Here is a 23,493-nt window from a genome sequence, read left to right as displayed (position 1 = left end):
AAATAATGGTTTTTATTTATCAGATTTTCTTATGGCCAGGCTGTATAGTGTTAGTCTGTGGGGGTGTTAGACACTCTGGCAGCGGCGCGCACGCGGGAGAAAAGCACGAGGCGAGGCGGGTTTCTCGAGCGCGAGACAGCACATTAATCAGCCTGTCATCCCAAGCCGGTAAGACGCGATTTTATCGTCTTAGAAATGTACTTATTGTTTTACGCTTTACTAAACGATAGAGGTGAAAAGGTGTACTAGTGTCAGACAATCGCGGTCTGTCTGTTTATGTGGTCAGTAATGAGAAAGTGTGTTTGAACAGACTGAAACGAGTGCTGTGGGGTAAGCTAACTGGCTAACAGTTAGCCTCGCTTCGGCCGTGCTACAAAATCTAGAACGCTGCCTAAATAGAAAGCATATTATATTATGGCCGTATTATGGTGTCTTGGTATGCATCCTAGACACGTTGACATTACAAAATAGTCAAGTGTTCATGTGTAAAAGAATGCCCGTATATTAAGACAAGTTTGTTTTAATGTGTTGGTCTTAGCTAATGTAGTGTGATTTAGACTGAACAGATAAACAATCTTTCTGTCTTTTGTGAGTAACGTTTTCGGTGTAAACACTGTGACTTTTTCAAAAAACGTGGTTATTTTTGTGCTTATCAATGTTCCACAATTCCTATAGTTCATTATCAGACAAAATAGTCTCGTTGTACATATAACAATTTACATTTATTTCTAAAGTTCACCTTCATATATTCAATATATGTGAATTTTAAAACTGATTATCTGAACTGGAAAATCAGGCCAATTTCTTGAGTGAATATGAATAGTTCTGCTTTGTACACTGATATCATTGTTTAAAATTCCTGTTATGGATGTAACGTTTGTAAAAAGAAATTGTAAACCATTCTTGATGGAATCCAGACGTTATTAAATGTACAAGTTTTCCATTTTGACGAGGAAAAATAAACATGTTACTATGAGTACACATGATTTTTGAGAGACAATATACTAGGATTTCCTTGAATTAAAATGCACAAACCAGAAGCAACAATTCCCAACCAATGGAGAAGGGGTGACTTTTCATACACCTTAATAGTTTTTTTTTAATTTTATGTCCCCGTTTATGATGAATATGGACAGTGGATGCGACAACTCAAAAAAACTTAAAGGGGTCATATGACACGAATACGTGTTTTTTCTGTGTCTTTGGTGTGATTAAGTTGCCCATGCATGTATAAAACACAGTAAATTGCAAAAATTAAACTGTCGGAACAAAAGATGTATTTAATCTGAAAGCAAGTGCTCACCCAGACCTGCCTGAAACTTATCGTGTAACCACACCCCCACACATCCACGTCAGTTCGCCCAAATGTATACTCAAGGTGGGCGTACCTGTCAGTCCAATTGCTTTGGAACCTGATGTTCCAAATATGGTAAGAAGCGTTACATTTCCGTCACAGGCTTGCACTTTTCGACCAATCAATATACACTGGTTTACTGGCCAATCATAGGACACCTTGCTTTTCAGAGCAATGAGCTTTGTAACAAAGAGGGGATACAAACATGCACGGTATTTGAAAAATACAGCGATTTTGAACCTTAAACCGTGTATACACATTGGGGTACATCTAAAACAAATTATAATATTTGTTTAAGCCGTTTCATGTGACCCCTTGAAGGCACTTAACTGACTATGGAAATCCAAGCTTTAAAAATAGAATAAAGTTTGAAAAATGTATGAGCGACCTTACATTAATCCACCTTACATAGACATCTGACCTATCAGTATGGTAAACATCTTTGGTACAAACTTTTCTTCATGCAAAGGTTGACAATTGCATGGAATTGCCCGCAAATTATTTGTATATAATGTGTTTACAAATACAAGTCTAATAAGTCTAAAAAATTAGGTTTTGAAACCTTGACTTTTTCAAATCTCTGTATACCTTGAAACTGGTATTTGGCACATACATAATGTTAACATTAAAGTGTGAAGTTTCATAATGACATATTTTTCTCTGTCTTACAGTTATAGACCACCTACACATCAATTCCTCATGTGTGTGCCTGAGCCCATGCCAGGCGGGTGTGAGATGGCAATCAATGGCCACCAGTGGAGTTGAAGACTTGGCAAATGGGCCTATGCGGCCAGCCCTCATCGTTCAAGCAAAGTCCGTTGTAGTTCATTCACCCAATGTTCGAGGGCCCCCCAACAGTGAAAGAAAGAGACTTCAGGGTGGCGCTGGCGATTCGCTGTCACATCCCAATGTAAGAGTGCTGTACGATCGGCCCTCTGGTGTCTCAGGAATTGCCTCACAACGTGCCTATCCACACGTGCCTACACTCTCGTCTCCATCTGCCATCAGAGTTACTTGCTTACAGAGCACAAGTGCTTATTCTTTGAATGGTGCTAGTAAAAATTTAAATAAGCACAGTTTATCTAAGAGCTTGCCACATATTAACGCCGCTCCCGCTGCATGCCATAGCCACCGTCAACGCCACTGGAACCTCGATTCATTCAGGCTCAAATCAGGACTGTTAGGAAAAAGGGCCTTTTCACCCCAACGTTCTGTTTGTCCTGCCTGTCCCTCCCCTCCCAAGTCGATTCCTCAAAGGGCATCTGTAGTAGTCGAAAAAAACATGCCTACCAATCAGTCTTTACCTTGGTCGAGCAGCAAGCTCAGGGACAACAGCAATGGAGTCGTGCAGCCCCCCAATGCCAAAATGCCCTCGTACTCCAACCAAGAGACCGGTGATTTGCACACTCCCGCTATCATCGTATCCCGCTGCAATGGATCTTTTTCGAGAGGCGTAAAAGCCGTTGCAACTAAACCATCCGTGCCTTTGAAAGACTCACACGCTGACATGCTTTTAAACAAGTGCAAAGCAGCCAATGATTTGCAGCGGATAGTAGAGGAAGCCGTCAGAGGGAGTGAGCACGCTGCCTGTGAAGCTCCTCAGAGAGTGTCAGGAATCAGCTCTGGGGTGGAGTTCACGGCCTCCGTGAAAACATTATCCAGAAACAACGTACACGCAAGACACGGGACACTCAATGGTCCGAAACCTCCCTCCAGATTTAATGGGGATTGCACTGTGCCCATCTGCCTGAGTAATGAAGATAAGGACTCATGTGTTGCAACACCCATGGAAACCAATAGTTTTGATCAGATTGATAATGGCCCCTTGACTGTTGTCTGCGATGGGAAAGTACAGGGAAACGATTGTGCCATTCTGGAGGTGGTGGACCATGTTATGACCTCTCCTCAATCACCTTCTGTTTACACCGTGACAAACCAGATATCTGCCATTTACCTCACAAAGGAAGAATGCTCTCCGGAAGACCCAAGCCTTTGTCAACCTGAAGAAGAGAAGGAACATGACCCTGAGGTTCAGAGGTGTGTGCATTTACTTGATGACTTTTTTTTAGCACTTCTACAAAGTTTTACAAGGATTATTTACTGCTGAATAGCATTCCAAAAGTGCTTTTTCCTTTATGAGTCTTATAGTTGTCGGTCAGATTTTGTATATATTTTGATATAAAAATATTGTATATTTTTTCTAGAGATAAAATGAACACACTTACAGTCTTCTGATTTTCAAACGCTTTGCGAAGTAATTAAACTGAATTGTCAAGGAATGTCTCAACAGAATATTTTTTTTTATTGGAGAAATTATACAATATGACAGATCCTCTCAACAGAATAATTTAACAGTGTTGTCGAACATCACTAATTCCATTGCAAGTTATTGTGGATCTCATATCAAGAGTCGCATGTCTGATTTTTGTTCTTTTTTACTTTCAGACAGCACATGTTATTAGATGGTGATGAGGAGGAGCTTCCAGATAAACTGGAAAATGACAGTTATGATGGTAACAGAACTAAACTTCAGCATATAAAAACTTGTGAACTATAAAGAAATATGTTATTCTAGCAGTTGTGTTCTGTTGTTTGCCTGTTTTGTTAACTCTAGTGTTGTTTTATTTTTTTCTCAGATGACTCGGATTGTGATACTTCTTCCACAACATCTATTACTGCTACATTAAAGTAATTTTTTTGATTTTTTCCCTTTGAAACATAAGTACTTGAAAACAGTATAAAACAAACTGTATGTTTGGTGTGTCAACATCTGAATAAGTAGTTTAATACATTTCTTGAAATATTACATCTGCCTCCAGGAATGAAGATTTAGGGCTTTCTTCCCTCAAAGGGCCCGATACACGGCAAACTATGAAGCCAACTTTTCAACTAGATTACCATAGAAGAGGCTATTATATCTTTGCATGTTTCTCCTCTGGTCACCTGACAGCATCACAGTCATGACCGATACACACAGGAGTACCTGAATTATGTTCTGGCGGTTGCTGTGAGAGAAAAGCTTTAAAGCCAGAGGCCTGTAGAAAAGTCCCACAATTGTAATTGTGTTATAGAGGCAGAACTGTCCCTCTATCACAGGAAAATGAGTCTGTGGTAAATTGTGTCGGGTTTGTGAACCATTGTCCTGAAGTGACGTCCAGCTGACGGGTTTGTTTGAAAAACAAAACCAGAGAACATTTACCGCACAGTAAAGGCATATGTTGAGGGTACACATATATTCATGACTCGGTGTCAGTTTTGTATTTACTATTTTGAAACAAGAACCTGATCAAGCTACTCTCCTACATGACTGTCACGTGAGTTATGTTTATCTTTAAACTGATCAGATCGTCTCATATGGATTGTGTTATATAGATTTATTAAGTTCAGGGTGTCTTATGCTCATGAGGAAAGATGATAAGGATTTGGTGTTTTGGGTTGGTTATGCTAAGTTGTAAATACAGTATCTCTGAAATAAAAAAGAAAGCATGAATAATGTATCTTAAGTGATTATAGGTTATATATAAGGGCGCTTTTTGTTAAGTGGACTTTACATTAAGACTTTAAAGCTTTAAATTCCTAATGAGTATATTTACGCTTTTTATTTAGTTGCTGAGTGTTGTTTTTGTACTATGGGATGTTTGTGGATTGATGACTACATATAGTCAGCATCTCGGTCAAATCTTTCATGTTTTCACACACATCTAGCACCATCTCGCAAATCTTTCACCGCTTTGCGCTGACTTTTCTCATGCTGAAGGATTTACCCATGGTCATTCGTTCAACGTGGCTGAAAAAAACACTTATTAATAGTGCGAGTGTAACCAAATTAGGCCAAATGTGTGGGATTTAGAAAACCAACATTCAAACGTGTCTCAAATTCATGTCGCCTTTGCAGATTTCTGCTTGTGCTAACATTGTTGTGTGTTTTAGTGTCGAGGAGCCCGGGATCCCTGATGCACAGGGGGATCTGGTGGAAAAACCTGCTCTTGTGCCCAGTCATTTCCCCCACATGCCCCCTACACTATACTTCAGCACTGCCAGTGAGAAGGGTAAGGACACTAACACACACATAAAGGGATAGTTCACCCAAAAAAGTACAAGTCTGTCATCATTTACACATCCTTAAATTATTTCAAAACCTGTATACATTTCGTTGCTCTGTTGAAAACTAAAGACAACATTTTTAAAGAATGTGGGACACAACACAGTTCTGGGGCTCCATTTTCTACCGTAGTAGATTTTTTCTCTAATAAAGTAGTCAATAGTGCCCCAGAACTGTTTAATAAACATACTTCCAAATATATTTTTGTGTACTGCAGAACAACAAAATTGATACAGGTTTGAAACAAGCTATCCATTTAACATTCATTCGTTTTATTGTAGTTACTTTATAAAGTGTCACTGTGAGATAAAAGTGGCAATTATGAACTAATTTAGTCAAATCCTCATCTTTGAAATTCGGTTTTTACACTTCACAGTGGAGCTCTTACCTCCTGAACAGATGAATCGGCTCAAATGGAAGATAACTTCAGTCACTCCCAATGTGGTGAAAAACACCATCTCCAGATCACACTTTAAAGACACCAAAAGTAAGTCTGTGCTTTGTTTTTAAAAATGTTGTGTCGTGTAAATGTACTAGTTTTTGCTTAATGAAAACAGATTGAAAACAATTGTAATATGGCAGCTTTCACTCCGTGCTTTAGTCTGTTGTGTTGTTCTTGATTCTAGAGAGTCATGATTGGCTGGGCTGCTGGGGTCACCATATGAAGTCACCAGGGTTCAAGACCATTAGAGAGTATCAGAAGGTAAGAATGGGAATCTGTAATATCAATTACTACTGCAGTAGTCGGTCAGAGAGTGTTTTTACCAACATTGTAGTTTCTCCTCTTTTAAGACCTGGATGGTCCGACAAGTTGCGGAGTTATTCTGATGCCTTTAATAATTGCTTACTACTATTACCCGTCAGATGAGTACTAACAAGTATGTGTTTCTATCTGGCAGCTGAACCACTTTCCAGGCTCCTTTCAAATTGGAAGGAAGGACCGGCTGTGGAGGAACCTGTCCAAGATGAAGGCACGCTTTGGCAAGAAAGAGTTTGGCTTCTTCCCACGCTCCTTCATTCTCCCACAGGACATCAAGCAACTGAGGAAGGCCTGGGAGGAGGGAGCCAGCAAACATAAATGGATCGTCAAACCGGTACTATCAGAGTTCTGTAGATATTGCCATCTTCGTCGTGAAATTCTTGTCATTGATATACTGCCGTTTCTCGTTTTTAGCCTGCGTCTGCTCGTGGAATGGGCATTCAGGTCATCCACAAGTGGAGCCAAATGCCACGCAAAAGACCGCTTCTCGTGCAAAAGTATGTGGATCATAGAAACTGGTTTTCAAAAGAGGCATGTGTTCCCGACTGTTAAATGGATTGTTCTGTTGTTTTTGGAGGTATCTTCACAAGCCCTACCTCATCAGTGGGAATAAGTTCGATCTGCGCATCTACGTGTATGTGACCTCTTTCGACCCACTGCGTATTTACATCTTTAATGATGGACTGGTCCGATTTGCAAGCTGCAAGTGAGTAACTAAACTAAACCTTACTAAACAAAAACTGAGAGCATTTTAATATTTACATTGTACTAGACATTGAGATGCAATATGTTTAGATTTTTTCATTTAAGATGTCTTTTATTCAAAACAGATACTCTCCGTCAATGAAAACCCTCAGCAACAAGTTCATGCATCTTACAAACTACAGTGTCAATAAGAAGAACTCTGAGTATCAGAGTAACAGCGACGATAAGGCCTGTCAGGGCCATAAATGGTAAGAATAAACTGTCCAATCTTGGACTGGCTGAATGTAGACTAGTTATGATAATCAAAAGTCAGTTTGACTCACTAGAGAAAACTAGAGAAACTGACCTAAGGATAGGAATTGGAGTCAATAGAGTATCGGAATATAATTGACGAAGGTTTATGTAATGCAGGGCTTTGAAGGCTCTATGGCAGTACCTGGGTTCTCAAGGAGTCAACACCACTGTAATCTGGGAGAAGATCAAAGATATGGTCATCAAAACCATCATTGCGTAAGCGTCTCGCAGCTCTTGCATGTGATTATTGACACGTGTCGTTGCTCTCAACTAACCTGTGTTTTGTCTCTCCGTGGCAGGTCAGACCCATATGTGAACGGGCGGATGAAGAAGCATATGATTCCTCCCTATAGCTGTCACGAGCTGTTTGGCTTTGACATCATGCTGGATGAGAACCTGAAGCCGTGGGAGCTGGAGGTGAACATCTCTCCCAGGTAAATATATTCTTCTAAAGCTCAACTCCAAATAAACCACATCATATTCTGTAGTTAAGTGGTGATGTAAGGAATACCGTTTTCAGGTCCAAGCATCTATTCATTTCAAGCGGGGCTACAGCTTAAACGGCTGTTTATGAGCACTGTTTACTCACATCGCATATTTAAGCATTTATTAACTCACAGTATACACTAGTCTCTAGGCTTACAGAATCTCCGACATCAATATTTGAATAAATTATGTTATAGTTATAGTTATGAACTCAAGCGTTGTGTTTTCTAAACCTTGTCTTCTGTAACAAAAACTGTAGTAGAATTTTCTCTTTGTTCCTCTCTCTAGTCTGCATTCTAACACACCACTGGATGTCAGCGTTAAGGGTCAAATGATAAGGGACCTGCTGAATCTTGCTGGCTTCATGTTGCCAAAGATAGAAGATGTCCCTTCAGACAGTGCCAGTAGCTCCACCAGCAGGTCAGTGCTGGTATAACATTGAATTGGCAAAATTTTGAAGTCAGATTTTTATGGTATTAATATTATATCAAATATATACACTACCACTCAAAAGTTTTTGAACATTTCAATTAAATATTTCTCAGCTTTACTGTTTGAAATTAGTTTCATAGTCTCACGTAGGGACACTTATGCTCTACGTTAAAGAATGCGACATGCACGTTTCTCAGAAATCCTGTGAAATTCAACCAATAGGATGACGACTTCAAATGTGATTGAGTGTTTCCAGAAAAGTGTGCCTTATGCATCAGACATTTAGCCAACGATCTGTGGGTCTGAGGCTGAGGCTAGTTTCATAGGCAAAAATAAAATGGCAAGTTTTTTTTCAGTATAAACTAATATATTTTTTTTTAAATAATAATGTCTTTGAAATGGATGACTTTGACTTAATAATAAAGAAAGACAAGGGCCAATATGAGCTCAGAATTTTATATATTGTTTGAAAAACAAGGTTGAAAAAATGCAGTTTCTGCAAATTTAAGGCAAAAGATGACTACATTGAACTTGCTGATATATACCTAGTTTAATTTTATTGTTTAGATTTTTATGTTGAAACATAATTCTCACAGTTCCCTTTGTGGTATTCCACAGTTTTTCTAAAATGTGGGAAAAATAATAATAAGCGAGTTAAGTGTTCAAAAAACTTTTGACCAGTATTGTATTTTACATGTATAAATGCAATTTTAGTTTTTTTCTAAATGATTTCTACCTGCTGCTTATTGAGGTTTCACTGTATCATGTTCAGTTTATGTGGAGTAGCACGAGAGAGATGGAGAGCAGACCTTTCGACTGATGAGAAAGTTAAGCAAGCGTTTTATCTTAGTCAGCGCAATGGAGACCAGGTATTCAAACTCAGTATTTGGTCCTATTTATTTTATTCAGATTTACAAAGCTACAGAAACCTATCATAAATCATTCAAATTCCTAGTGATGCTGATGACTGGATCTGTGTGTAGGATTTCTGTGCCACAGTTCTGGACGTGCTGACGGCTGATGATGTGCGTGTCCTGGCAGAGAGCGAAGACGAGTTGAGTCGCAAAGGAGATTTTGAGCGAGTCTTTCCCTCTCACACGTCCACCCGCTACCTCCGTTTCTTCGAACAACAGCACTACCTCAATATTCTCCTCAACCAGTGGGAGCAAAAATACTGGCTCAACAGGAGCATAGGTGTGTGGGTTTTAAATGTGATTTTCTTTTTGTGTGTTTGTACTTCATACTCCGTTTGTGGAATAGCTGAGGCTGAGTTATTTCATATTGTGTTTAGGTATTAATCTACTGAGGGATTTGTGTGAGAAGAAGGTGCACCTGGGTAACCTTGCAGATTCAGTTCATCACGTAAGTACACATGGGAGCGTAACAGCACCACAGTAACCAGCTCAAGGTTGTTACCGACTTGTGTAACACACGGTTTGCGTGGTTTGATACTTTACCCAGTATGAGGAAAACATTTTTTGAAGTTAACAGTTTTTATTTTATATATTGTGGTAATTTTATATTTATGTTTTGTTTATAGTGGTCTTCTAAGTCATACCATGGACACAGATCCTTCCATACAAGATCTGGGTATGTACACCCACCATTTTACCATCTTTTTCCAGACTTAACTCTCTGGGGTGGTTTCCCGGAGCAGGGATTAATTTAAACCAGGACAAGGCCTTAGTCAAATTATGACATTTAAGTAGTTTTAACAAACATGCTTTACTAAAAATATTTATTGTGTGCATTTTGGGACAACATAAAGGCACTGACGTATTTAAGATCCATGCTTCTATTAAAGGGGCAGCAGCATAATAAACGTGCCAGTTTTATTCATCAAACAACAAAGAACATGACAATAAACACTTATTGCTCTTCACGGATTCATTTTTAACTTTATTGATAGGGATGCTCATTTCGGTTAATTTCTGACAGAACCGACACTCGTTATCCGAACATTAACCGATACGATTTTAATAATAAATTGGAATTAAAAAAATACACGCTGTGTCACATTTCGAAGGCTGCAGAGGACGCAGACTTCGAAATGAGAACACGGCTATAGTTGACGAGGGTCCGTAACACGTTAAAAATACAAAAAGATTTATTTGAACAGGCAAACAGCATTATAACGAATACATCAACAACAGCACATGCATTCACATATTATCACATTTTCACGAACCTGCAGCATTTTGGACAATGGACAAAAACGAAAATAGTATAAATCAAAAGCATAAAATTTACTGGTAAGAAAAAACTGAACAATTATCAAATTATGACAAATCGAAAACACAGAAGAACCGGCAAAGTTTATTTCCGTCAGAAAGTTTTTTCATCAAATAAAAACAGCAGGCTTAGCTCAATCCAAAGCTTGGAGTTTATTAAATGTTGTGTTGTGGTGACAGTCTGGAGTTTGTTGACAATTTGACCCGTGGCAGAAAACACCCTTTCAGAGTGTTCCGGGAATGCAGAGATAAAGCTTCGGGAAGCGCGTCACATTTGCTTTCCACCAGCCAGTCTTAACTAAACATATATAAATCCGATTTGCTATACCACCCAAAATACAAACATAATTTTTACTTATTCATATTTCACATTTGTATTTCTACGTCTCGTCTAAAAGAGGGCAGGGAAACCACCGGTCGCGCCGTTTACTTCTCCTTTCCAAAGCACACGGGCAGCCAATGCTAAGCATACATGAGATAAGTTTATATACAGGATAAATTGATGTATGGCACCGAAATTCCCTTACAGTAGCTCTGCTATTAGCTTTGGTGAGCCGTAGACACGCCGGGAAGACAGAGAATGTCACAGCGCATTGTGAGCGCGATTGTCCCGTGTCTACATTTAAAACAAGAACTTGAGCTTGAGCAAACCAGTGGTACTCCATTTGGAGGAGTAAAGCCCTGACAAATGTGGCCTAAACAATCACATGAGTTACTCTTGTCCAGTCCAAGTGACTTGCGTGATTGGATTTTAATCTCAAAAACGTTTTTGAGGGCATTTACGTCTAGTCGCAAACATCTGCATGAGTTAATGCTTGGCATGTTTTTCTTACACCACACAGAAAACTAAAAACATGTAGGATTTACTAGTTATCTAAAAAGGTATTACATTATTTTTATTAAAAAAGATTATTAATATTATTAAACTTAAAATAAACATACATTTTGAATCGTTTAACTGATAGTATTAACCGGTCACATTTTTTAAGATCGGTTAGCGGTTAAACATTCAATGTGAGCATCCCTATTTAGTTAGGTTAGGTTAAATACAGTGAAGACTATAAAGTATTTACATTTATTTCATTTTTGTACTTGATAACTTCTATTATTAGACCGACCTAAAGCTGATATGTACTGATTATTTGTATGTTTTCCTTATTACATTTATCTGTCCTATTGCACATACTTTGAATACTTGATCTTATTTTATTACTTGCTTATTAAGTTTTCTTCAAAAATATTAGAAATTTTGAGTTATAAGCCAATAGTTTTATGGTGTCATACCCTTATTTATTTAGATTACAAAGGTTAAAGACAACAAACCGATAACTAGATATTAGTGGCAGGGCCAGTGAAAATTGGAATCACTTGCTGACCGGGCCTGTAGAAAACATCCCTGACATCTGACCTGACTATCTTCTTCGTCCTCAGTTTAATGTTCAGTCAGAGGTCTGATGCTGAAGACGAGGACCTGTCCGATCAAGAGGTTCAGTCGGTCACCGGCAGTCTTCCAGACATGAACTTGCTGAGTACTGTTAGCCTGAGCCCCAGTCCCACATCCAGCTCCAGCACGGCTAGCGACAACCCATCCTCCCACGACGACCTTTGAGCAACTAAACGCTGGACATTTGGAGCTTCCAAGTTATGCACAAAGATGCACTGATGCACATGCATACGAAAGGTGTGTCAAGGACCTATTTTTGCCGACCTGAGCTGTTCGAGATTGTTCTTGCCTCTCTATTTTGGAGGAAAAGAAACAAAAAACTAATTACAATAACTGGCCATAGAGAGTCATAAATGCTATTTATTTATTTCAGTGAGCGTTTTGCTGCTGGAACAGACATACACAGTATTCATTGTTTCATTGTATTCAGTGCAGAGGTGGAACGAGCACTGTTTGGGTTTTGAGCTGTTTGTTGTGTTTCCAGCTGAGCCTTTAAGAGACTCGTGCTTTGTTTACATCAGGTCTGTGCATACCTCTGGGGCGGTACAGATATCGGCTGGTTTTAACGTGTGAAAAGAAAATGTGAAGTTTTGAAAACAGATGCCATTGAAAAAATAAAATTATTAAAGGGAGATTCTCAGGTTATAGTTTTTTTAATTAAAATCGATGTTTGAATTGTGACTGTTTTTGCTTGTTTTTTTGTTGTTGCATGCATTCTTACAGCAATTACGATTTGTAGTTGTGTATTTAGTCACTTTTGACACTGTTTATGTTAAGTGCCCACACTCATTGGATCTCACTAATGTTTAGGCCAAAAACCCACATGAAGTCATAATGAGTCATTTGGCGTCCATAGAGAGTTGCAGTATGAAGAAATCTGGCATGCACAACACAACGTGCCAAAGTAATTACTCTGTCCACATGAGTATCCAGTGACAGTGAGATCTGCCCACTGACCGGATCCAGGCTAACAGGGACATGATGAACGCAAGATAATCATCAGGTCACAGGAAGCAAAAATACTCGCATGTGCAAATAAATGATGGTGTCGGGTGTCTATGAGATGAAGAACAGTGGTCACTGCTTGAACCCACATCAAAAGTCTCTGTACTGAGTTTATCCATTAGATGTTCCTTTATAAATACCTGTTGAGGTATGATCTAGCTCAAGTGCCAATCCGGACCTGCTCTAGTTTTATTTACCCCTCAAGTACCCTGTTGCCTGTGTATGTCCTAAGTGTATAAGTGTGTGTGTGTGTGAGGGGCATATTACAGGAGTGTTGTGTACACACAGCCACAACATCTGTGATTCTCCTCCCCCTCTCACGGCCCTCCCTCTGCATGCCAGGACCGGCTCTTTCTCCTGATTTAGATTTTGCTCTGCATGCGGGGACTGGAGTGCAGCTGAAGTATGCTCTAGTCAGGCCAGCTCCGCCACCGAAAACCCCTTTGTCTCACTCAGCCACCCGACTGAGCAGCGGGACCCCGACATGGACCCTCTGACGGAGGTAAGACCAGTAGGGAGAACCATAACACTAATCAAATTCCTCAAACTGACATAAGAACTGATAGTGTTATTTGTGCAAAAAGTTTGTTTTCAAATGTTTGCTCTAGTATAACGTTCTGCAAGATCAGTTCACAAGCCCGCTGGGCATGTTTTAGTGGTGATCAACCTTAGTTATGTAGTTCAACGGATAATATATGAGCAAACGAGTATTTCTGGTTGCTTGCACATTGTGTTTATGTTTGGGGTTATTTTTGGAACCTTAACAGTTGACAAGGCCTCCGAGATCAGATTCAATGGGATCGGTGCAGAGAAATGCCCATGTGCATTCAACAAGCATCATTCATAAGAATTAACTCCATCTCCCGAAGGAAATATCAGTGACAGCAATGGTGTAAAATCATAGTGTTAAACCTAACAGTGTTGGCTTAAGTTAAGTTTGTTTTAGTTCTGTGTCCAAACTAAAACTTATTTCGCAGTATGTGAATCAACATCAGCATCGGTCTGCTGTCTGAGAATGTGCACACAAAGCATTTGTGACGTGTAAGAGTTTAACAAACGTAGAGAAAAAGAGTAAATCATGAAACAGGTGAATCCTAACAATGACGTCTAAGGTAAACGTTGAAGGTCAGTGAGAGATTTTTTTTTTATGAAACAATGTTTCATAAACTTATAACACTTTAGGCTTAAAACATTAATAAAGATGTATGTAATGTTAGGAGTTTCAATCTGAATTAATTGCCTACCAAAGTAGGAAAAAATATTGTATTTTTTTCTGTTTTGTTGAATACAAAATGTGATATTTAGGAAAGCAAACAGTTCTGAGGCACCTTTTACTACAGTTATAGTTTTTCCAATTATGGTAGTCAATGATGTCCCAGAAATGTCAGTTGTTAACATTTTATACTGATTTGGAACAACTTGGGGGTGAGCAATTCATGACAGAATTTTCACTTTGGGTGAACTGTCCCTTTAAGGCTTAAATGTCACCCTCCAAACAGATTATTTCATTAATATCAATGCATTGCAGTTAGTGAAATAGTCGAGACAGCAGACCTTCTATAATACAGTACAACTGTAAAAAATACACCTAGTAAATACTGTACCAGAATGGAAAATGCAGTTACTAAATAAAATGCAGTATATGACTGTGGTCTGTAGAAATTTAGCTAGAGTTTGTAGTAATATCAAAATATGTTGGCTTTTTCATGTTTGTTGTATGTATGCATGTATGTGCTTTGTGTTCATCCGTTCTTTTGAACATAGAATCTATGTTCCAATAATTTCAGAGCCCCTTTATGGAGGATGAAGGACTATCCATGAAGAGGACAGGTATCTATTAGATTCCTAATAGATTATATTATATATTAGATTCTATAAACATGTTTCTTGGTTGAAATTCCTGTGCTTTCTAGTACTCTAAGCCAGTGGTTCTCAAACTGGGGCCCCCAAGATGGATCCAGGGGGGCCTTAGATTTTGTGGAATTATATAAAATATAGAAATGTATAACAAGTATGCAATCAAACATCAGAAAAATAAGACCACCAACCAAATGTATTGACATTCCAGCATTATATAACAGAATTCGTTTTTGCTTTAATTAAATTTCTAAGTTTAAGATTATGTTTTTATTTTGGGGGGCCGCAAAGAGATGCACTCTACAAAGAGGGGGCCTTGGAACAAAAACGTTTGAGAACCACTGCTCTAAACGATGAGAAACAACTGATCTGTTAAACTACTTTTGAATGAGATCATGTACCAGTCAAACATCTGAACTGCCTTAAACGGACAGTTGACTCAAACATCTTCATTTACTCGCCCTCAAAGTGTTCCAAATCCTCATAAACGTTTTTTGTTCTGATGAACACAAAAGAAGATATTTTGAAGAAAGTAGTAGAAATTACCATTTTAACTTGTCCACTGTGGTAGTCAGTGATGGCCAAGAACTGTTTGGTTAAAAGCATTTTTCCAAATCCCTGTGTTCATCAGAACAAAGAAATTTATACAGATTTGGGACAATTCAAGGGTGACCAAAGGATGACTGACTCTGTGTCCCGATTCGTATGTGCGGATTTGGATGCAGTGATAATGTTGTGCCTATTCTTGGGTAGACTGTCCCTTTAACCCATTTCATGTAAAGGCATGTGATGAAATGCTTTTTTGAAAGTGAAGTGTTACTGGGGTACGTTTAAACTTTTGATTGACGGTGTGGATATTGTGTGAGATGTATATGAGGGCAGCAGGGCTGCTTTACTGCTGACTGACCCACATGCAGCAGGGCCCTCTCTCTCTCTCTGTCTCCCTCTGAAGGTCCTCTGCAAGATCCCGACTCAGATGCGTATGCCAAGTTTTTCATGAGTCACTGCTGCTACGATGCCATTCCAACCAGCTCCAAATTGGTCATTTTCGACACAACGCTGCAGGTCAATCACAAACCTATGTCACATCCTGTAGATTCATTTATTTAAAAAAAATCAAGAATGCATTTTAAACGTGTCTGTTCAGGTGAAGAAAGCATTTTTTGCACTGGTTGCAAATGGTGTGAGAGCTGCGCCTTTATGGGACAACAAGCTGCAGTGTTTTGTAGGTAAGCGAACCTGCGAGTTCTGCTGAGGCGGTGAAAGTGTGGTTGCTCAGCTATGAGCCTGCATCAGATTACTGACATCTTATAATGTCACTAAAACATCTTAACCAATAAACCCATCCATCGTTCACATACTTTACAGAGTGCGATAAAACAGATGTTTCCCAATCTCATATTCACGTTGAGGGTTTCAGATGTTTTGTGTTTAAATGTTCGGATATGTGATGTCAAACGGTCGGATGTTTTAAAGGGGTCATATGGCGTGAATACGTGTTTTTCTGTGTCTTGGTGTGTTCTAAGTTGCCCATGCATGTATATGACAAATTAAAATTGCAAACATTAAAGTGTCGGAACAAAAGACAAAAGAAAATGTCACCCAGTCCTGCCTGAAACGCCTCGTGTAACCACACCCCCACAAATCTACGTCAGTTCTTGGTATGAGTTGACTAAGACCGCCCAAATGTGTATGTAAGTAAGGTGGGGTTACCTGTCAGTACATTTGCGTTTGAACCTGATGTTCCAAATATGGTAAGAGGAGATACATTTCCGTCACACGCTTGCAGTATTAGACCAATCACTACGCCCTGGTTAACTGGCCAATCAAAACACACCTCGCTTTTCAGAGAGATGAGCTTTCTAAGACATCTGCACGTTTCAGAGAGGCGAGGCAAAGAAGAGATTCAAACATGCACGATATGTGGAAAATACAGCGTTTTTTAAAGCTTAAATCGTGTATACACATTGCATCACATCTGAAACAAACAATATTATTTGTATTAGCCGTGTTATATGACCCCTTTAAAATGACCTGGTTTATTACTCAGGCATCACTGTCTCTCTTTTGAAGAAACTGCAGCATCAGCATGCCAGCAGAGGCGCTAAATATCCACATAGGCTTTATGTGTGCGAGTAGTTGTAGACTGATCCCATAAAGACATCCCCTCAACTGCTGCCAGTTTCTAACTTTAGCGTGGCCTCCGGGCCACCACGTCTCTTGGGAAATGACACGGTGTTGATCCCCTGCACCATTTTTGGAAGCAGTTATAGTCATGCTTAAGAGAAAGCATATCCCCCTACTCAAAGGTAGCTTGGGTCCCAAGTTAGCCTTATATTTCGCTCCCTAATTTGTGAAGGCTCCTGATTTAACCACCAAACTCTCTCGTGAGTTTAGACAAACTTTATGAATTGTTGATGGATTCAATATGAAGCTCAACTCTTGCTTATGTTCTCCGTGTGTGTTTTTGTCTTTGCAGGAATGCTTACCATTACAGACTTTATCAACATTCTCCATCGTTACTACAAATCTCCTATGGTATACAATCTCTCGAACTGGATCTGAATATTTTTAGGTCAACCCTCAACACTCGGAGTAACATATTCTACAGCCTAGCAGAAGTAGACAGATGTGTATTCTTAAAGGATATACATCTCCTTATGTCGTTCCAAACCTGCATTACTTTTTTTACTTCTGGAGAACACAAATGAAAATATTTTGAAGAAAGTGGGTAACCAAACAACATTAGCTTCATTGACTTCCATTGCATGGACAAAAAATCACAAGGCGATTTCTCAAAATTTTGCACGTAAGAAAGAGTTTTGAATGACATTAGAATGAATAAATAATGGCAGGATTTTTATTTTTGCGGGAACTATCACTTTAATAAAATGTGCCAAAAGCCTAAAGATCTTGATTAATAGTTGTCCTAGCTCATTTTAATGCCCCTTTAGTCTTGTTTTAAAGGTCCTGTGTTCATAATTTTGTAGGATTTATTAACAGAAATGTAATATAATATTCATAACTATCTGTTCAGAGGTGTCTAAAGACCATACATTATGAATCATTATGTTTTTATTACCTTAGAATGAGCTATTTCTAGCTACATACAACGCGGGTCCGCTTGCATGGAATGCACCATTTTGTTTCTACAGAAGCCTTAAAGGGACAAACTTCTCTACTGAGTGGGTATTGTAATTACGTTATCTCCATCAGGAAAGAAGCGAAAACGTGATGACGTTTTGGTCTTGTGTCAGCCAACGTAGTGTAGAGATCTGAAGGATTACATTTTTTGGATAAATGACTGTAGCGGTCAGAAACTCTGGGACTATGGACGTGAACGGGTCTTTGGGCGGGTGCCCACTCCCGACATCCTTCAAACTGACCACATGGAGAGCCTGATCTGAGGACTGTGTTATGCATGTGTTGCGCCGCCTGCGCCTGTGGACCAGTTCTTACTCCATTTTCAGATTAATTTGCACGCGTCAGCCCCCAGACAGAGTGGGCAGGTCGCCGAGTGCACCTTAGGGAAGAAAATAGAGTGTTTGTGTTTTTTAGAGGGGAGACGGTCATCAGGACATTTCTTGCATGGATGTTAAATCGTTGGTTAAAAAAGTGATTTCATTTTGCACAAGCGCTAGCTATATATATGTAGCTTTATAACCCAACGGGTTTCGTTTATTCATATTTTGATGATAGTTTGAATGAAAGACATTGTATTAAACGTATTTAATTAATTTTTCTCTCTTACATTTTTCTACTGTATTCACATTAAAATGTAAGAACAATGTTGTATATTGACAAGATGATAAAAAATGACATATAGCATATTTTTTGTTTGTTGTGTAGAAATTTAAATGTTAGATCTTAAATGTGAGATCTGGAAACGTGATCTAAATTTAGCGGGATCTGTCGGGTCGGGACAAAGATCACTCTAAGCAGATAGCCGTTGTACATGAGTACATTTTCAGTGGGAGCGGGTGGGTGCGGAATTACATTTAGTGGGCGGAAGCATGACGAAAAAAACTGACCTCTTCTGTAGTGCATGGAAATTCGAGGGGAGGGACGAAGTGAGCCATTTGTTGCAATTCTCAACCTCATCGCAAGACGCCGCTAAAATCTCCACATTGCTCATTTAAATAATTTGGTAGGGAAGCACTGCCAGAATGCATTATTTTCAAAATACCAATGGTATGACTGGTTTGCTTAAAGAGAATTTCTATAAAGAAACATGTTTACAGTTGTTAGCATGCACTACACTCACTCGAACACACGGTACATCAGCATCTCCCTAAAGCTAAACACTGACGTGTTGTATGAAATTCATTATTTAAAAATGTTTGTTGAATGTTTCACTATATTGACTTGGATAAATACAGTACATGATGTTTTGCTTACATTGGGCGTCTGTTTCAGGTACAGATCTATGAGCTGGAAGAACACAAGATTGAGACATGGAGAGGTGATTTTCTATTGTTTGAAGTTAAATATGTGATTTTTAACATACTGTAAGTAACTTAAAGTAGTAGCTCTATGTGTTTCCTCCTTCAGAGGTCTATCTGCAGTGTTCTCTCAGGTCCCTGGTCAGCATCACACCTGAATCCAGGTAAAGCCTGACCTCTGCAGAATTATGCTTTTCTCTTGTTTCTCCAGTGACAGAGTTGTGTTTCCTGTTGTCAGCCTCTTTGAAGCCATTTACTCTTTACTGAAGCACAAGATTCATCGCCTGCCCATCATAGATCCAGAATCGGGGAACGTCCTCCACATACTGACCCACAAACGTATCCTCAAGTTCTTGCACATCTTTGTAAGAGCTTCTGTTATTCTCCAAAATGAGTTTCATGTTGAGAGTGGCAATATCTTGACCAAATATATGTTTTGTAAATCACAGGGCTCCATGAACCCAAAGCCACAGCTCTTACAGAAGCGGATTGAGGAAGTTGAAATCGGTACTTTCAAGAGCATCGCGACTGTCAGGGAGACGGAAACTGTTTATGATGCTCTATCAATATTTGTAGAGCGACGGGTCTCCGCCCTGCCCGTCGTCAATGAGCAAGGTACGTAATACTGCATATGGCTTTTTGCTTTTGTTTTCTTTTAGCCAAACATGCGTTTCATTTTTTATGCTTGGTAAGACCCTTATAAAATTGAACTTTTGAGGACTTCATGAATTTTAGCATTGAAATCTATATGCTTGTAAACCCCTAAGAGGTAAAGGGAACCCAGGGTATAAAGAGATATATGACTTAATATGTTGAAATACACTACTAGCATTTGTCGTTAGAAACACATCAAATATTTTAATTTCTTAAGAAAAACCTAAATGTAATAGTCATTTTAACCTAAAGAGGCCGCCATGTTATTTGTCAATGACGTAAAATGGTTGCACGCACAGGCAGCCACACCAAACACAGACACACTTATAAGTCCTTAAGTAAATATAAGGTGCTGTAGGATAAAAATATATATAAAAATAATGTTAAAAAAAATATTTGGTGTATTTTCATACATTTTAACATTGGTGGTCAGAAACAATACAAACATGCATATTAATAACCAAAATCATTGTGAATTGAACATATACACAATGTTTTAAGCTATTATTAAATGCATTTTCTCCAGATTTTGAACGCGGCTAATATTCACACATTCTCAGAATAATTTATTACAGATTTAATTACCAAACCGCAAACATCTTATTATTGTGTTTATCAGTATATTCTCATAATGTATAAACTATATGATAATGGTGGATGTTGATGTATTTAATGGTCTTAACTGTCTTAAATACGGTCATTTAAAGCTATGATTTAATGCATGTTTACCTTGTACAGGTACGGATTCTTCTTTTATGGCAGGCAGACTGACTTGTGTCAGGAGGACATACCGCCACCTACTGTCCCTGTGTATTTATATATCTGATCTTATGTTTGACGTCTCATATTTTACATTATATATGGAAAACGTGTGTGCTTCGCTGTTGCGTTAAAACAGGTTTAGGTTGCAACCATTTGACATCACGGATTTTGACACAAAAAATGGCGGCCTCAGAGTAATTTCTTTTTAAATTCACATTTATAAACTGAATGCCATTGTTAATATATTAAGCCATACATCTCTCTACATCCAAGGTTCCTTTTAAATGAATGGTTCACCTTCATAATTTAAATTATGTTATAATTTACTCACCCTGTTATCATTTTAAACCCGTGTGATTTTCTTTCCTTTGCAAAACAGAAAAGAAGATATTTAGAAAAATGTTGCTAACCAAAATCCATTGGTCTCCATTGACTTCTAGTGTTTGGACACAAAACCAATGCAAGTCAATGGGGGACAATAGTTTTCATTTTTCAACATATCATCTTATACGTTCTGTGAAAGAAAGTCAATTTATACTTTTGATACTCCTTTAACAAAGTATTTCTGGAAAACAATATAGATGTTGCACACATGCAGTTTTTTGTCTGGCATTTAGCCTATAAAAAATGCCCATACGATGTCCCTACCATTACTTTTTTCCTAAAAATCACATCATGCTTAATTTTAGACACAAAGCTTGTTACTTGCTGATTTTTTTTATTCTTTATAGGGAAAGTAGTGGCACTGTACTCCAGGTTTGATGTCATTGTACGTATGTCCATATCCACCTTTTGCCTCCTATATATTACATTCTTCAATACAAAGCCTAATGTTAGTGTTATCTTCATTCGTGGATTCATGGAAGTGATTGTTCTACTTTTCTACAAAAGAATTTGGCTGCGCAGAAAAACTACAACAATCTGAACATGACAATGCGGGAGGCCCTTCAGAGCTGTAGTGGCTGTATTGAGGGTGTGCTGAAATGTTATCCTCATGAAACTCTTGAAATCATCATTGATCGCATCGCTGAGGCAGAGGTACATACCAGTCTTACATTTCAATAATATGTGCTGTATTATGATATAATTCTAGTAGACCCTAGAAAAACCTACTTTACATTCACCCAATCGAGGTCCATATACAGTATATCCTGTTCTCTCAGGTTCACCGTCTGGTGTTAGTGGACAAAGAGGATGTGGTGAGGGGCATCATCTCGCTCTCTGATTTGCTTCAGGCGTTGGTGTTGACTCCTGCAGGTGTTGATGCACTCTTCTCTTGACACCTGTGGAGGAATTCCTTCTTTACCACCAGCTTGATTGAAATCCCTCCTCACAACAGGTGGGCTCACAGCACTATTTCCCATTTTCTGAATTAAGAAACAACGACAATCTCTCAAAAATCTGTCATGTCATCAGTAAAATCATATGTTTTGATCTGAAGAGACTTTTGAATAGTGCTGTGCAAAAAATGACATAAAATGGATTAAAAAAAGTTTGTTTGTTTTTTTCTTATGTGTTCCAGAAATTGACTGAGCCTTGAAGATGTGAATGATCGAAGACTGAAAGTGTAAATATTTTGTAAACGTTGCTAGCACCTTGGGATTTGATGTATCACTTAAAGTGTTGTTTTGCAATATTAGTTGTATATTTGTATCATTTTTATTTTTAAGGAACTGCCAAATAATCATTTGAATTGTGCTAGTTTTATGTCGGTATAAAAGTACACTGCAGACATTTTGTAACATACTGTTTAACAATGCCAATGCGGCAAAAATCTTTCAAAACCTTTTTGTCAAAACTCCTGATCCTCACATTAAAAACAGATCAACTGTTATTAACCTTGTCATACAATTTACAAGTTTGTAAATGCTGACAGAATTGTATTCTGGTGCTCAGTGAATTAACGGTACACTTGACAGGAGTGTGTTGAATGATCACACTACAGACACAAATCTATTTCTTTAACAATTTCAGAAACTTTGTATTGTAACACTTTTCTTATTAATGTCTCATACAATGGATTGGTGCTCTGTTTTGTCCCGTATTAACTTAACACAGTTGGTTTGGCCAGTCTCAACAGATACATCAATGAATTCAGTCAGAATATTTTCACAGATTTTCTTGTGTATCAAAGCTCCTATCAAAGCTGGGTTATGCACATATATGATCACAGACAACTCTCCTATCAATGATCTTTTATATTTTACCACTCACACCTTTGCCCCTAAAAACATGACTGGTCGTTTAAGTCAAGTCTGATGCACGCTGCAATTAGATGTTTTGGAAGTCTGTTTGAAATATTTTCTTTATTTTCCCTCATCGTAAAGTATTTATTTTCATTTATTACATAGTATCAGTTACATAAATACAATATGATGTATTATTAAATTATACATTTGTTTATTATCATGAATGCTCAGCTTTTTACAGGAAAATATGTGACCCTGGACAACAAAACCAGTCTTATGGGTAAGTTTTTAGAAAATGAGATGTTTACATCATCTGAACGCTGAACAAATAAGCTTTCTATTGATGTATGGGTTGTTACGAAATATGACAATATGTGAAGATACAGCCGTTTCATACTCTGGAATCTGCATCAAATCACAATATTGAGAAAATTACCTTTGAAGTTGTTTATCATAGGCACTGTAGCAGGCCATCCACTCACAAAAATAAAGTTTTTATATATTTTGGGTAGGAAATTTACAAAATATTTTGTAGCACTTAAGTATAGGGGCAACTCTCACTATTAATTAGTTACTTATTAGATGCCTATTGGCAAATTGGCTGTTTATTAGTACTTATAAAGCACATATTCTGTATGACCATATTCTACATCCCTTATCCTACCCAATACCTAAACCTAACAACTACCTTCCTAACTATTAATAAGCAACAAATTAAGAGTTTATTGGGAGAACAATCGTAGTTAAGGGTTTATTATTAGCGATTATTGCCCCTA

The 23,493-nt window shown here is 38.3% G+C and overlaps 2 protein-coding genes across 5 annotated transcripts; both read left to right on the top strand.

Moving 5' to 3' along the window:
• Positions 1-49: 49 nt before the first annotated feature.
• ttll4 (tubulin tyrosine ligase-like family, member 4) lies at positions 50-12,489 on the top strand. The gene is made up of 19 exons (XM_056755686.1): positions 50-168; positions 2,026-3,391; positions 3,800-3,867; positions 3,991-4,042; positions 5,285-5,403; positions 5,833-5,943; positions 6,083-6,159; positions 6,356-6,550; positions 6,631-6,713; positions 6,794-6,922; positions 7,047-7,169; positions 7,333-7,431; positions 7,515-7,649; positions 7,990-8,121; positions 8,906-9,002; positions 9,117-9,327; positions 9,425-9,495; positions 9,674-9,723; positions 11,796-12,489. The coding sequence occupies exons 2-19, from the start codon at positions 2,100-2,102 to the stop codon at positions 11,971-11,973; spliced, it is 3,222 nt and encodes a 1,073-aa protein (XP_056611664.1). The 5' UTR covers positions 50-168; positions 2,026-2,099; the 3' UTR covers positions 11,974-12,489.
• Positions 12,490-13,113: 624 nt separating this feature from the next.
• Positions 13,114-22,362, top strand: prkag3b (protein kinase, AMP-activated, gamma 3b non-catalytic subunit). Of its 4 annotated transcripts, none has more exons than XM_056755697.1 (13): positions 13,121-13,315; positions 14,601-14,643; positions 15,623-15,735; positions 15,818-15,899; positions 17,150-17,208; positions 19,087-19,132; positions 19,222-19,276; positions 19,351-19,477; positions 19,562-19,727; positions 21,260-21,297; positions 21,420-21,566; positions 21,692-21,867; positions 22,051-22,362. In XM_056755697.1, the coding sequence occupies exons 1-12, from the start codon at positions 13,298-13,300 to the stop codon at positions 21,806-21,808; spliced, it is 1,011 nt and encodes a 336-aa protein (XP_056611675.1). In that variant the 5' UTR covers positions 13,121-13,297; the 3' UTR covers positions 21,809-21,867; positions 22,051-22,362. The 4 variants fall into 4 exon arrangements, with proteins under 4 accessions (XP_056611674.1, XP_056611675.1, XP_056611676.1 ...); XM_056755698.1 differs by having other exon boundaries at positions 13,122-13,315; positions 15,591-15,735; XM_056755699.1 differs by having other exon boundaries at positions 13,273-13,315; positions 15,588-15,735.
• Positions 22,363-23,493: the final 1,131 nt, after the last annotated feature.

The sequence above is a fragment of the Triplophysa dalaica genome, chromosome 8 (assembly GCF_015846415.1).
Source record: "Triplophysa dalaica isolate WHDGS20190420 chromosome 8, ASM1584641v1, whole genome shotgun sequence".
Taxonomy (NCBI): Eukaryota; Metazoa; Chordata; class Actinopteri; order Cypriniformes; family Nemacheilidae; genus Triplophysa; species Triplophysa dalaica.
Note: the sequence above shows the minus strand (reverse complement) of the source record. Positions and strands in the feature narration are given on the sequence as shown.

What these genes read in the sequence shown, in the direction of transcription:
- ttll4 (XM_056755686.1), top strand. Translation starts at nt 2,100, where the DNA reads ATGGCCACCAGTGGAGTTGAAGACTTGGCAAATGGGCCTATGCGGCCA. An exon ending in GTCCGATTTGCAAGCTGCAA is followed by an intron (nt 6,923 to 7,046) that starts GTGAGTAACTAA and finishes TATTCAAAACAG; the next exon opens with ATACTCTCCGTCAATGAAAA. An exon ending in GCCTGTCAGGGCCATAAATG is followed by an intron (nt 7,170 to 7,332) that starts GTAAGAATAAAC and finishes TATGTAATGCAG; the next exon opens with GGCTTTGAAGGCTCTATGGC.
- prkag3b (XM_056755696.1), top strand. An exon ending in CAAGCTGCAGTGTTTTGTAG is followed by an intron (nt 15,900 to 17,149) that starts GTAAGCGAACCT and finishes TTGTCTTTGCAG; the next exon opens with GAATGCTTACCATTACAGAC. An exon ending in ACTCCAGGTTTGATGTCATT is followed by an intron (nt 21,298 to 21,419) that starts GTACGTATGTCC and finishes TTTCTACAAAAG; the next exon opens with AATTTGGCTGCGCAGAAAAA.